At 40.8% G+C, this 15,391-nt stretch overlaps 1 protein-coding gene across 25 annotated transcripts in view; it reads right to left on the reverse strand.

Annotated features, from left to right (window-relative positions):
- The window catches only part of MICAL3 (microtubule associated monooxygenase, calponin and LIM domain containing 3), a 224,696-nt gene that overhangs the window by 71,394 nt on the left and 137,911 nt on the right, over positions 1-15,391 (reverse strand). For all 25 annotated transcript variants that reach the window (XM_074325093.2, XM_074325111.2, XM_074325109.2 and 22 more), the window contains 2 exons: positions 2,360-2,448; positions 1,488-1,575 (listed from right to left, as the gene is read on the reverse strand). In XM_074325093.2, the coding sequence (XP_074181194.2) occupies positions 1,488-1,575; positions 2,360-2,448 (177 nt within the window). The remainder of the gene's footprint in view (positions 1-1,487; positions 1,576-2,359; positions 2,449-15,391) is intronic.

A 15,391-nucleotide genomic window follows, 5' to 3' on the forward strand; every position in this document is an offset into this window, starting at 1 on the left:
TTGTGATTCTCTTTGCCAGCGCTTCCCTGAGTGCTCTGTAAAGGACTGCCAGCACTTCATGACATAGACAGATTATAAAGGGTTTCAGTCTACAGAAGGTTTCCAAGTCATTTGTGTTTTAAACATTGCTATAAAATGCTGGTCCGACCTGCAGGGCATTTAGAAAGCTTCCCCGGATCACAGTAAGGGCACATGCAGCAGGACGAGCAGAGTTCACCTAACTCCGCGGGGGTTTCACTGCACCAGGGGTCCCGCCCAGCCTCTGGAACATTCTCCCTCTGCCGTAACGCACACCATGAGGCTCACATTAGTTCTTAACCACGGGAAAGAAGCAACGCTGGGAACCTTCCAATGGAAGGCCGAGTGGGTAACTCTTGTCTTTTCCCATCATGGAAATTCCACCAACAACTCCTTCTCCATAGTTTCTGTCATTAGCTGATAATGTTTAGTTTTTAGATGGTAATTTGTATGAATTTGTAAATGGCTGCTTTAGATAATTTGCTCGAGAGGAAATGTGTGACAGAAACATGGCCCTGTTGATTTCCTCTCACCTACACAGGCCCCCCGAGCTGTGAACAGTCTGGGGTTGTCTGAGGGCATCAGGACCACCCAGCAGTGTGCCGAACTGCAGACATATCTCACAGGCTGCTTTGACATAGAGCAGAGAGAGAGGCAATTTAAAGAAAAAAATCCCCCAGTTCTTCACAATAAGCTTAGTGCCCATGCACTTCGTCAGTCCTACCCTGCTAAGACCAGAATAAATGTGTTTTTCAGAGGTAGGAATGGTGTCATTCACCTCCTGACACGAGGAAATGGTCAGTGAAAGTGGAACAAATTAGGACTTGATCCTCCTTAGAAGTTCAAATGCCCCAGTGACCGGACAGTGCATGTGCTTTAGTGGTCACAAGCCAAACAGAAGTGTAGTTCACCTAGACACCTAAATAGGGAATGGACACAAGAATTTCCAGTTCAGGAGAATGCAAACCCAGACTGTGGGGCACTGCCACAGTTTCGTGCTGTCCAGAGTTCCAAACGAGAGCTCTAAGGAGGCCCTGTCACTGACTGCTCACCTGCTCAGTGCTAACAGCAGTCTGCTCTGACTTCCTGTTTACTACACAGAGCCTGGGCCAACCACCCCCATGAGCCTAATGGGCGAGGCAGGCCCCCAGGCTGTAGCAAGAACACTTGGAAATACAGACAGACATTATCGAAGTTTGGTGGTCACGCTGACCAATGGCGCCCCTACTGGTTCACAGTCTGCCAGTGAAACTCCCCTCTGATTTGTACCAGCACCTCCGACAGGCCATAGAGAAAGGGGACCCCGAATGCAAGCAGCTGGCACATGAAAAAGGAGTCCAAAGGGTTTTGGGCCACGTGATGCCCAATTGAAGAAATGTTGCTTTGGAGGTGCTGGCTCACCCCCCTGGCCTTGTCACAGAGGCCGAGAGAGTGACGCACCACCCAGTCAAACAAGGAAGTGAGGCTACCTGGAGTTCTCTCAGCAGGGCTGGCGACGCTGCTGGCCCGTCCATGTGCGTCTGCAGTGGGGCCATCCTGCAGGGGTCCTCTGGCCTCCTAGGAAAGTCCCCCCAAAAAAGAAGAGTAACTGACTGAAATGCTCCAGCGTCAGCGACAATGACACCTGACTGGCTCGTGTGCTGCAGTATCCATCAACCTAGAGCTGTATTCCTTACACAGTGAGTCTTTCCTTAAAGAAATGGACATATTTCACGTGGAAGTCACCAGGAGTCAGTCTAGCTAGGCCCTAGTACACCTTTTCCCACAAGCCCCTCTGCAGCCAAGGAGCCTCCCAAGGAAGCATCAGCCAGCCAACTCCCTGTCACGGTGACATCAGGGAGTAAAGGGAGTACCAAGTTCATCTTGACATAGATGGGGGAAGGGAGCGGGGGAGAGCTAGCTATTCTCATTAAAAAGAGAGAAAGAAAAAAGGTTCTTCAATAAGTAACTCACACAATAAAGACAATGACAGGAAGTGGCGGGCAGAGCACATTATTTACAGCCACGTTCCTTTCCAGGGTGTCCTTTTCTCAGAGATGCTCACTGACAAAGGCAAAGGGGTTCCTTTATATAGAGTGAGCAGGGGGAGGGTCTGACAGTCGCCCAAATCCAACTCAGGTGGTGGACGGGACATTATCTCAGTGAAATGCAGCATGAGGTTAAGGCTTGAAAAGTTGTTCTCTCCCCAGACTAGACTGCGACCATCTGTCAGGACCTTCCCACTCCCAGGGAAGGCAACTCAGTGGCCACTGACCAGACCCTGGGGGCCACACCCTGACCCATCACAACACTGAAAGGGCACCTGCCGCCTCTCCCCCGCTTGGCGATGGGTCACCATTACCTTTGCAGACAGAGGAGTCAACGCTGGCCTCTTCCTCTGTGCGGAGCCCGAGAGTCGGTAACAGTAGTGCGGTTTGCAGTAGAATTTACCTGCAGGCAGCAAGAGGCAGGGGTCATGGGAGTGAGCAGAATTCTGTAATTCTGACCTTGACGCTCTGGTCTTAGACAATCCTGTCCATCTCTTTCAGCCGTGAGGCACCATCACCACCGCCCCAGGCTTCCCAAGGCCCAGGCTTCCGGTTTAGGGAGGCCAGGCCCTCCCTTTGAACTAGGAGTTCATCCCCCACTCGCCCCTGTGCCTGAAGGGCAGGGGGTTTCCTCTGAATATGTAAAGGCCACTGAGCCATCACCCAATCACTGCCCAGAACAAAGATGTGAGGCTTACATGGCAGGGCCAGCAAACAAAGTGGCAGTGTGTGCAGAACAAAGAAAGATGTGGTCACATGAAAGGCAGGAGTCGCATTTCTAAGGAAACCAAGAACAGTCCAAGTGCAGGGTGGAGGCTGAAGGCTGCAGGGGTGGGGTGGCACTGAGCATTAACTCTGACAGAACCCTCCGCTGGTCCCTTCTCCTGCGACTGCCCAAGCCAGCACCAGTCAAACTGTAGCTTAAAACAACTCAAATAAAATCAGAAACGAAAAAGGAGACATTACAACTGATACCACAGAAATACAAAGGATCATGAGAAACTACTAATGAACAATTATATGCCAACAAGCTCGATAACCAAGAAGAAATGAATAATTTTCTAGAAACATACAACCTACTACCAAAGCTAACTCATGAAGAAATAGAATATCTGAACAGACCGATATCGAGTGAGGAGATTGAATCAGTACTCAAAACCCTCCCCAAGCAGAAAAGCCCAGAATCAGATGGTTTCATTGGTGAATTCTACCAAACATTTAAAGAATTAACAGTGATATTTCTCAAACTCTTCCAAAAAAACTGAACAGGAGGAAACAGTCCCAAACTCATTTTATAAAGCCAGCATTACCCTGATACCAAGGCCAAATAAGGAAAATACAAGAAAACAAAATTACAGACCAATATCCCTGTGAACATAGATGCAAAAATTCTCAACAAAATATTAGCAAACAGAATTTAACAGCACAGCTATAAGGTGCCCAAAAGGAGGGATGGCACAAAAGCAAGATGCTCAGCTTCAAACATTTGGCATAGCTGTGAACTACTGGAACTTGTAAAAGCAGATAGAATAACTGGTATAGAGCAAACAAAATAAGAAATACAAGTTCAAGTGGCAGCAATAAACACGAGCACTCTATAGTTACAATAAAAATAAATCACATTAGTAATTTCATAGAACTCTGTAGGAACTCATGGAAGTGGCTTTAGAAATAACCTTGTTCAACTTACGTGTTTTATGAAGAGGAACATAAAACCAGTAAATGTAGTGAATTAACAAAAAAAATTGCAAATTAAAGTTATTTTTGTAGAACAAGGATGGGATTACATCACCAAACAGTTATTATGCAAGTGTCAGAGCTCTGTTAAAAATGATAAAGCTGGGGACCGGCCGGTGGCTCAGGCGGTTAGAGCTCCATGCTCCTAACTCCGAAGGCTGCCAGTTCGATTCCCACATGGGCCAATGGGCTCGCAACCACAAGGTTGCCAGTTCAATTTCTCGAGTCCTGCAAGGGATGGTGGGCTCTGCCCCACACAACTAAGATTGAACACGGCACCTTGAGCTGAGCTGCCTCCTGGATGGCTCAGTTGTTGGTTGGAGCATGGGCTATCAACCACAAGGTTTGACAGTTCAATTCCTCGAGTCCCGCAAGGGATGGTGGGCAGCGCCCCCTGCAACTAAGATTGAACACGGCACCTTGAGCTGAGCTGCTGCTGAGCTCCCGGATAGCTCAGTTGGTTGGAGCGTGTCCTCTCAACCACAAGGTTGCTGGTTCGACTCCCACAAGGGATGGTAGGCTGCGCCCCCTGCAACTATAAACGGCAACTGGACCTGGAGCTGAGCTGCGCCCTCCACAACTAAGACTGAAAGGACAACAACTTGACTTGGAAAAAAGTCCTGAAAGTACACACTGTTCCCCAATAAAGTCCTGTTCCCCTTCCCCAACAAAATCTTTAAAAAAAAAAAAAAAAAGATAAGGCTGTTATACAACATAAATTATTTATAAATAAAAATAAAATAGTGAAAAGTTCCATTTGATTTGAATTTAGTATGTTGATGTGGTTAAAATGAGAAACAAGGTAATAAACATAGAAATTCATCCAATTACAAATAAATAATTACAAAAAAAAAAAGAATTTAACAGCACATTAAAAGAATCATTCACAATAATAAACTTGGGGTTATCCCTGGGAGGCAAGGATGATTCAACATATGCAAATAAATAAATGTGATACACCACATTAATAGAATGAAAAGTAAAAATCGTACGATCATCTCAATAGACACAGAAAAAGCATTTGACAAAGTACAACATCATTTTGTGATAAAAATGCTCAACAAATTGGGTATAGAAGGAACATATCACAACATACTGTGTTTCCCCAAAAATAAGACCTAGCCAGACAATCAGCTCTAATGCATCTTTTGGAGCAAAAATTAATATAAGACCTGGCTTTATATTATATTAGATAAGACCCGGTCTTATATTATAGTAAAATAAGACCAGGTCCTATATTAATTTTTCCTCCAAAAGACACATTAGAGCTAATGGACCGGCTAGGTCTTATTTTCGGGGAAACAGGGTAATAAAGGCCGTATGTGACACACTCACAGCCAACACCATGCTCAATGATGAAAGATTAAAAGCTTTACCTCTTAAGATCAGGAACAAGACAAAAGTGCCCACTCTCACCACTCCTATTCAACATAGTTCTAGAAATCTTAGCCAGAGCAATCAGACAAAAAAAAATAAATAAAAGGCATCCAAATAGGAAAGGAGGAAGTCAGCTGTCTTTGCAGATGACATGATTTTATATATAGAAAATCCTAAAGACTCCACCAAAAAATTTCTAGAACTAATGAACAAATTCAGTAAAGTTTGCAGGACACAAAATCAACATACAGAAAACAGTTGTGTTTTTATACATTAATAACAAAATACATGAAAAGAAATAAAGAAAACAATCTCATTCATAATAGCATCAAAAACAATAAAACACTCAGGAGTATATCTCACCAAGAAGGTGAAAGATGTATACATTGAAAACTACGACTTCCAGAAAAATGGCGGCGTGAGGTGAGCCTCTGTAAAGCTCCCCTGGAATTTACAAAGAATCGAACAACAAAAACTCCACAAAGGACTCCCTGCACAGCAGACAGGCAACACGAAGAGGCCCACTACCGAAGTCACCTACAGGTGGGAGATTCGCGCGAGTGGGGGGAGGAGGAAACGGAGAAGTGCATGGAGACGGAGCCGCGCGGGCGCAGGACGCAGACCCAGCTCAGTGCTCCGAGCTCGCTGCTTCCCGGAGCTACCGCAGCTGTGGGAGAGGGAAGAACTCGGACTGCTAGGGCTCCGCTTATGGCCCACAGGGCTGAGGGGACAGCATATACCACGGCTGAACCCAACGCTCACGGCAGAGACCTCGGAGAAAAGACTGAGGGTAAAAGGCTGAAAACGGGGGTTTAAGCCCGCACTGCCGAGCAGAGAACGGAGCCTTAGGCACTGAGACTAGCCGCCCCCTCCCTCCCCTCCCAGAGCTTGCCCTGCCCCCACCTGCCTGGTGCTAGAAGTGGAACAGTAGCAGTGTCAGATCAAAACAACAGAAAATTTGCTGTTTTGAGAACTGTGGACCGCAGACACAGTTTCACAGCCCAACTAGTTCGGGCAAAGGGGAGAGAGCTGTGGAAGCAGGACCGGCTGTGGTGGTGGTTGCCGCCATTGCTCTGGGCCACCTCTCACAACTTACCCCGCCCCTGACCCCACCTATCTGGGCGGATCCCTGCAGGAGTAAACAGAACTGCTGAAACATACGGGCTCTGAATCAGGAGCTGGAAGAGCTTTGGAACATCAAAAGCTCTCCGCATACCCGCTGGGACACTGCGCCCTGTGACCTAGACGAACTATTAACAGAGGAGAAGCCCGTCTCCCAGGGAATCCCCCCACTGTGTGAGAAGCAGGAATAGTGCAGAGAAAACAGCACTACCGTGTGGGAGAAGAAAAATAAATTGCAGTTGGAGAAATAATAAGACATTCTACCAACAAGTACTGGCAAACAAAAGAAAGACCGCTTTCTATCAACCTGTTGCAGAAGTCACTCCTGTAGATGTCTAGGAAGAGAAATAGTAAACTAGTAATCGCCATGAATAACCAAGGCAACAAGATAGCTCAGAAAGAAAGTGAAAAATCTCCAGAGGAGGCACTTAAAGATACAGAAATATGTGACTTAAGTGACAGAGAATTCAAGATTGCAGTTCTGAAAAAACTCAACGAGATACAAGAAAACACAGATAGGCAGTTAAATGAACTCAGAAACTCAATCAAAGAACAGCATGAGCATTTTACGAAAGAGATTGAAATCTTAAAAAAGAACCAAATAGAATTTCTGGAGATTAAGAACTCAATAGAAGAAATTAAGAATGAAATAACCAGCTTAGGTAGTAGAGTTGACCAGATGGAGCAAAGAATCAGTGACATCGAAGACAGAAACCTGGAAATGACACAAATAGAAGAAGAAAGAGACTTGAGACTTAAAAGAAATGAAAAAACTCTACAAGAACTTTCTGACTCCATCAGAAAGAGCAATATAAGAATAATGGGCATACCAGAAGGAGAAGAAAGAGAGAAGGGAACAGAGAATATATTCAAACAAATTGTCGATGAGAACTTCCCAAATTTGTGGACAGAACTGGACCCTCGAATCCAAGAAGCAAATAGAACACCTAGTTACCTCAATCCCAACAGACCTTCTCCAAGGCACATTGTATTGAAGCTGTCTAAAATCAACGACAAAGAAAGAATCCTCAAGGCAGCCAGGGAAAAGAAGACGGTAACTTACAAAGGAAAGCCCATTAGATTATCATCAGATTTTTCGGCAGAAACTCTACAAGCCAGGAGGGAGTGGAACCAAATATTCAAACTATTGAAAGAGAGAAACCATGAGCCAAGAATAATATATCCAGCAAAGATATCCTTTAGATATGAAGGAGGAATAAAGACCTTTCCAGACATACAGAAGCTGAGGGAATTTTCTAACACACGACCTGCACTACAAGAAATACTAAAAGAAGCTCTTCGACCACCATCAACAGGGACAATTTGTGGCAACCAAAACTCAAAAAGGGGGAGAGTAAAGGCCTGAACCGGAATATGGGAATGGAGAAAGTAAGCATGCTGAAGAAAATGGAATACTCTAAATATCAAACTTTCTTTTACATAAACTTAAGGGTAACCACTCAAAATAAATCCAGAATTGAAATATATACTGAAATAAAAGAAGAAACAGAGGGAAACATCATAGAATACCACCACACAGAAATAATAGACAACAACAAAAAGGCAAAGAAACAATGGAGACACAGCCTTACCAGAAAACTAAAGATAGAATGACAGGAAATCCTCACATATCAATAATCACCCTAAATGTAAATGGACTGAACTCACCAATAAAAAGGCACAGAGTAGCAGATTGGATCAAAAAACTAAACCCAACCATATGCTGTCTCCAAGAGACACATCTCAGCTACAAGGACAAATATAACCTCAAAGTGAAAGGGTGGAAATTGACACTCCAAGCAAATGGTACCCAGAGAAAATCAGGTGTAGCCATACTGATATCAGATGAAACAGACTTCAGGGTGAAAAAGATAACAAGAGACAAAGATGGACATTTCATAATGGTAAAGAGGACTGTACAACAAGAAGACATAACAGTCATCAATATTTATGCCCCCAATCAGGGAGCACCGAAATACACCAAGCAACTACTAACAGAACTAAAGGGAGAAATTGACCAAAACACAATTATACTAGGGGACTTAAATACATCATTGACAGCTATGGATAGATCATCCAAACAGAAAATAAATAACGAAATAGTAGCCCTAAATGACACATTAGATGAAATGGACATAATTGACATTTATAGAGCACTTCATCCTAAAACATCAGACTATACATTCTTTTCTAGTGTACACGGAACATTCTCAAGGATAGACCATATATTGGGACATAAAATCAGTCTCAACAAATTTAAGAAGATTGAAATCATACCATGCATATTCTCTGATCACAAGGCTTTGAAATTGGATATCAACTGTAAAAAGAAAGCGGGAAAAAACACAAATACATGGAGACTACACAACATACTTTTAAAGAAGGACTGGGTCAAAGAAGAAGTTAGAGGAGAGATCAAAAGATACATAGAAACAAATGACAATGAAAATACATCCTACCAAAAGTTTTGGGATGCAGCGAAAGCAGTTTTAAGAGGGAAATTTATCTCATGACAGGCCTATCTCAAGAAACAAGAAAACTCCCAAATAAATAACCTCATGTTACACCTTAAAGAACTAGAAAAAGAAGAACAAGTAAAACCCAAGGTCAGCAGAAGAAAGGAAATAACAAAAATTAGAGCAGAACTAAATGAAATAGAGAACAAAAAGACAATAGAAAAAATTAATGTGACAAAGAGCTGGTTCTTTGAAAAGATTAACAAAATTGACAAACCCTTGGCTAGACTTACTAAGATAAAAAGAGAGAAAACACTGATTAACAAAATCAGAAACGTAAAAGGGGAAGTTATCACGGACACCACAGAAATACAAAGGATCATCCAAGAATACTATGAAGGACTATATGCCACCAAATTCAACAACCTAGAAGAAATGGACAAGTTCTTAGAAACATATAGCCTTCCAAGGCTGAACCATGAAGAACTGGAAAATCTAAACAGACCGATCACCAGTAACGAAATTGAACTGGTCATCCAAAACCTTCCCAAAAGCAAAAGTCCGGGACCAGATGGCTTCACTAGTGAATTCTACCAAACCTTCAAAGAGGATCTAATACCAATTCTGCACAAACTCTTCCAAAAAATTGAAGAAGAGACAGTACTCCCTAACTCATTTTATGAGGCCAACATTACCCTGATACCAAAACCTGGTAAGGACAGCACAAAAAAAGAAAACTACAGACCAATATCTCTAATGAATACCGATGCAAAAATCCTAAATAAAATTCTAGCAAATCGAATACAACAATGCATTAAAAAGATTATTCATCACGACCAAGTGGGGTTCATCCCCGGGGCACAAGGATGGTTCAACATACGCAAAACCATCAATGTGATACATCACATAAACAAAATAAAGGACAGAAATCATAGGATTATATCAATTGATGCAGAAAAAGCATTTGACAAGATACAACATCCATTTATGATTAAAACACTTAATAAAATGGGTATAGAAGGAAAATACCTTAACATAATAAAGGCCATATAGGACAAGCCCTCGGCTAATCTCATAATTAATGGAGAAAAACTGAAGCCCTTTGCTCTACGTTCAGGAACACGACAGGGATGTCCCCTATCACCTCTGCTTTTCAACATAGTGTTGGAAGTCCTTGCCAGAGCAATCAGGCAAGAGAAAGAAATAAAAGGCATCCAAATTGGGAATGAAGAAGTTAAATTATCACTCTTTGCAGATGACATGATGCTATATATAGAAAACCCTAGAGACTCCACCAAAAAGCTATTAGAAACAATCAACGAATACAGTAAAGTTGCCGGCTACAAGATCAACGCGCAAAAGTCCATTGCCTTCCTATATACTAACAATGAAATCTCAGAAAAAGAAATACAAAAAACAATTCCTTTTGCAATTGCAGCAAAAAGAATAAAATACCTAGCAATAAACTTAACCAAGGATGTGAAAGACCTATATGCTGAAAACTATAAGACATTTTTGAAAGAAATTGAAGAAAACACAAAGAAATGGAAAGACATTCCGTGCTCATGGATTGGAAGAATCAACATAGTTAAAATGGCCATATTACCCAAAGCAATATACAGATTCAATGCAATCCCCATCAAAATCCCAATGGCATATTTTAAAGAAATAGAACAAAAAATCATCAGATTTGTTTGGAACCACAAAAGATCCCGAATAGCCAAAGCAATCTTAAGAAAAAAGAACAATAATGGAGGTATCACACTTCCTGACTTTGGCTTGTACTACAGGGCTACAATAATCAAAACAGCATGGTATTGGCAGAAAACAGACACATAGACCAATGGAATAGAATTGAGAACCCAGAAATAAAACCACATAAATATGGACAGATAATTCTTGACAAAGAAGCTAAAAACATACAATGGAGCAAAGACAGCCTCTTCAATAAATGGTGCTGGGAGAATTGGATAGCCACGTGCAAAAGAATGAAACTGGACTGCTATTTGTCACCATGTACCAAAGTTAATTCAAAATGGATCAAAGACTTAAGCATAAGACCTGACACAATAAACTGCATAGAAGAAAACATAGGTACTAAACTTATGGACCTTGGGTTCAAAGAGCATTTTATGAACTTGACTCCAAAGGCAATGGAAGTAAAAGCTAAAATAAACGAATGGCACTATATGAAACTTAAAAGCTTCTGCACAGCAAAAGAAACCATTGACAAAATAAAGAGGCCACCAACTGAATGGGAGAAGATTTTTGCAAACAGTGCCTCCGATAAGGGGCTGGTATCCAGAATATACAAGGAACTCATGCAACTCAACGACAAAAAAACAAACAACCCAATTGAAAAATGGGCAGAGGACTTGAAGAGACATTTCTCCAAAGAGGACATACAAATGGCAAATAGACATATGAAAAAATGCTCAACATCACTAATCATCAGAGAAATGCAAATCGAAACCACAATGAGATATCACCTCACCCCAGTCAGAATGGCTATCATCAACAAGACAAATAGTAACAAATGTTGGAGAGGCTGTGGAGAAAAAGGAACCCTCATACACTGTTGGTGGGAATGCAGACTGGTGCAGCCATTATGGAAGGCAGTGTGGAGGTTCCTCAAATAATTACGAATAGAATTGCCATATGACCCAGCAATCCCTCTCCTGGGTATCTACCCAAAAAATCTGAAAACATTTAGAGATAAAGACACGTGTGCTCCAATGTTCATTGCAGCTTTGTTTACGGTGGCCAAGACATGGAAACAACCAAAATGTCCTTCGATACATGAATGGATAAAGAAGTTGTGGTATATATACACAATGGAATACTATTCGGCGGTAAGAAAAGATGATATAGGAACATTTGTGACAACATGGATGGATCTTGAGAGAGTAATGCTAAGCAAAATAAGTCAGACAGAAAAAGCAGAGAACCATGTGATTTCACTGATATGTGGTATATAAACCAAAAAGAACAAAAGAACAAGACAAACAAATGAGAAACAGAAACTCATAGACACAGATAATAGTTTAGTGGTTGCCAGAGGGTAAGGGGGGTGGGGGTGGGGGGTGGGATGAGGGTAAGGGAGATCGAATATATGGTGATGGAAGGAGAACTGACTCTGGGTGATGATCACACAATGGGATTTATAGATGATGTAATACAGAATTGTACACCTGAAATCTATGTAATTTTACTAACAATTGTCACCCCAATAAATTTAATAAAAAAAAAATAAAAGAAAAAAAAAGAAAACTACAAGACACTGATGAAAGAACTTGAAGACACAAATAAATGGAAAAATATCCCAAGCTCATGGATTGGAAGAATAATATTAAAATATTCACACAACCCAAAGCCATCTATAGATTCAATGCAATCCTTATCACAAAATGGCATTTTTCAGAGAAACAGAAGAAACAATCCTAAAATTTGTAAGGAACCACAAAAGTCCCTGAATAGTCCAAGCAATCCTGAGAAAGCAGAACAAAGCCAGAGCCATCATGGTCCTGATTTCAAACTATATTACAAAACTATAGTAATCAAAACAGTATGATATTGCCATAAAAAGAGACTAGTGGAACAGAACTGAGAGCCGAGAAATAAACCCACACATATACAGTCAAGTAATATTTGACAAGGGGGCCATGAATACTCAATGGGGAAAATAGAGTCTCTTTAATAAGTGGTGCTGGGAAAACTGGGTAACCACATGCAGAAGAATGAAATTAGACCTCTGTTTTACACCACTCACAAAAATGAACTTGAAATGGAAATTAAAGGCTTAAGTGTAAGACCTGAAACTAAAACTCCTAGAAGAAAACGGGGGTGAACTCCTTGGCACTGGCTTCAGCAGTGATTTCCTGGATACGACAGCAAAAGCACAAACAATGAAAGCAAAAACAAACAATTGTGACCACATTAAGCTAAAAAGCTTCTGCAGAGCAAAAGAAATAATCTGCAAAATAAAAGGCAACCAACGAACGAGAGAAAATATTTGCAAATCATATATTTAACAAAGGGTTAATATCCCAAATATATAAAGAACTCATACAACTCAAAAGCAAAAAGCCAATAACCTGATTAAAAAATGGGCAGAGGAATTAAATAGACACTTTTCCAAAAATGACATACAAATGGCCTACAGGTAGATGAAAAGGTGCTCAACATCAGTGATCATCAGTGAAACGCAAATCAAACCACAAGATATCACTCACACCAATTAGAATGGCTGTCAAGAAAAAGAAACAAGTGTTGGTGAGGATGTGGAGAAAAGGGAACCTTTGTGCACTACTGGTGGGAATGCAAGCTGGTGCAGCTGCTATGGAAAACAGTATGGAGGTTCCTCAATAAATTAAAAATAAAGACTAGCATATAATGCAGCAATCCTACTTCTGGGTATAGAGCCAAAGAAACTGAAATCAGGCTCTCACAGAGATATTTATACTCCCATGTTAACTGCAACATTAACCAAAATAACCAAGATATGGAAATAATGTGAGTATCTATCGATGGATGAATGGATCAAGAAGATGTGGTTTTCTGCAAAAGAATGAAACTAGACTGCTGTCTGTCACCATGTACCAAAATTAACTCAAAATGGACCAAAGACATAAATATAAGACCTGAAACAATAACTTGCATAGAAGAAAACAGATACTAAACTTATGGACCTTGGTCTTAGAGAGGATTTTGTGAATTTGACCACAAGGCAAGGGTAGTAGAAGCAAAAATAACTGAATGGGACTATATCAAACTAAAAGCTTCTGCACAGCAAAAATAACCATCGACAAAACAAATAGGCAATCAACCAAACGGGAGAAGATATTTGCAAACAAAATCTCCGACAAGGGGCTAATATCCAAAATATATAAAGAACTCATACAATTAAACAACAAAATACCCTACAACCAATTCTATAAAAAACTGGGCAGAGGACCTGAAAAGACACTTTTCTCAAGAAGAATATAAATGGCCAACATATATATGAAAAGATGCTCAGCTTCACCAGCTATTAGGGAAATGCAAATCAAAATCACAATGAGATACCACCTCACACCTGTTAGAATGGCTGTCATCAACAAGACAAATAATGACAAGGGTTGGAGAGGCTGTGGAGAAAAAGGAACCCTCGTACACTGCTGGTGGGAATGTAAATTGCATAGCTGCTGTGGAAAACAATATAGAGGTTCCTCAAAAAATTAAGAATAAAATTACCATATGACCCAGCAACCCCTCTCCTGGATATCTACCCCCAAAAATCTGAAAACATTTATCCATAAAAATATATGTGCTCCGATGTTCATTGTAGCTTTATTTACAGTGGCCAAGACATGGAAACAACTCAAGGGTCCTTCAGTAGACGACTAGATAAAAAAGATGTGACATACATACACAATGGAATACTATTCTGCAATAAGAAAAGAGAAATACTGCCATTTGCGACATCATGGATGGATATTGAGATTATAATGCTAAGTGAAATAAGTTAAACAGAAAAAGTCGAGAACCATATGACTTCACTGATATGTGGGATATAAAACTGAAAGGAACAAGACAAACAAATAAAGAAACAAAAACTCATAGACACAAACAATAGTTTAATGGTTACCAGAGGGTAAGGGGTTGGGGGATGGTAGATGAGGGTAAAAGGGATCAAACGTATGGTGATGGAAGGAGAACTGACTCTGGGTGGTGAGCACACAACGTGATATGTAGATGATTCATTGTACACTTGAAACCTATGTAATTTACTAGACAATGTCATCCCAATAAATGTAATTTAAAAAAAGATGTGGTCAAATGAGAAACAGAAACTCATAGACACAGACAATAGTTTAGTGGTTGCCAGAGGGTAAGGGGGGCGGGGGGTGGGGGGTGGGACATGAGGGTAAGGGGGATCGAATATATGGTGATGGAAGGAGAACTGACTCTGGGTGATGAACACACAATGGGATTTATAGATGATGTAATACAGAATTGTACACCTGAAATCTATGTAATTTTACTAACAATTGTCACCCCAATAAATCTAATAAAATAAAAATTAAAAACAAAACAAAACAAAAAAAACACACACTTACTTAGTTTTAAAAAAAAAAAAAAAGAAAGAAAAGATGTGGTTATATACACAATGGAGTATTATGCGGCTATGAGAAAGAATATCCTGCTCTTTGCACCAACTTGGAAGGACCCTTGAGGGTATTACGCTGAGTGAAGTAAGTCAGACAGATAAAGAGAAATACTATATGATATCACTTAACTATAGAAACTCAGACAAACAGAGAGCAGAGTGGGGGTTGCTAGAGGTTGCGGGGTGGAGGAATGGTGAGATACTGGTCAAAGGATACGAAGTTCCAGTTTTAAGATTAACAAGTTTGAGGATCTAATGTACAGCATGGTGATTATAGCTAATTAACACTGTATTATATACTTGAATGCTGCTAAAAGAGTGGACCTTAAATGTTCTCACCACAAACAACAATTAGTAAACACATGACAGGATAGAGGTAGTAACTAACACCATAGCGATAATCATTTTACAATTAATAAATGCGTCAAATCAACACTGTACATCTTAACCTTATACAATGTCATGTGTCAATTGCATGCCAATAAGGCCGGGGGAAAAAGCCAGAA

The sequence above is a fragment of the Rhinolophus sinicus genome, chromosome 1 (genome assembly GCF_057876585.1).
Source record: "Rhinolophus sinicus isolate RSI-liver-muscle chromosome 1, RSI-T2T, whole genome shotgun sequence".
NCBI classification, from domain to species: Eukaryota; Metazoa; Chordata; class Mammalia; order Chiroptera; family Rhinolophidae; genus Rhinolophus; species Rhinolophus sinicus.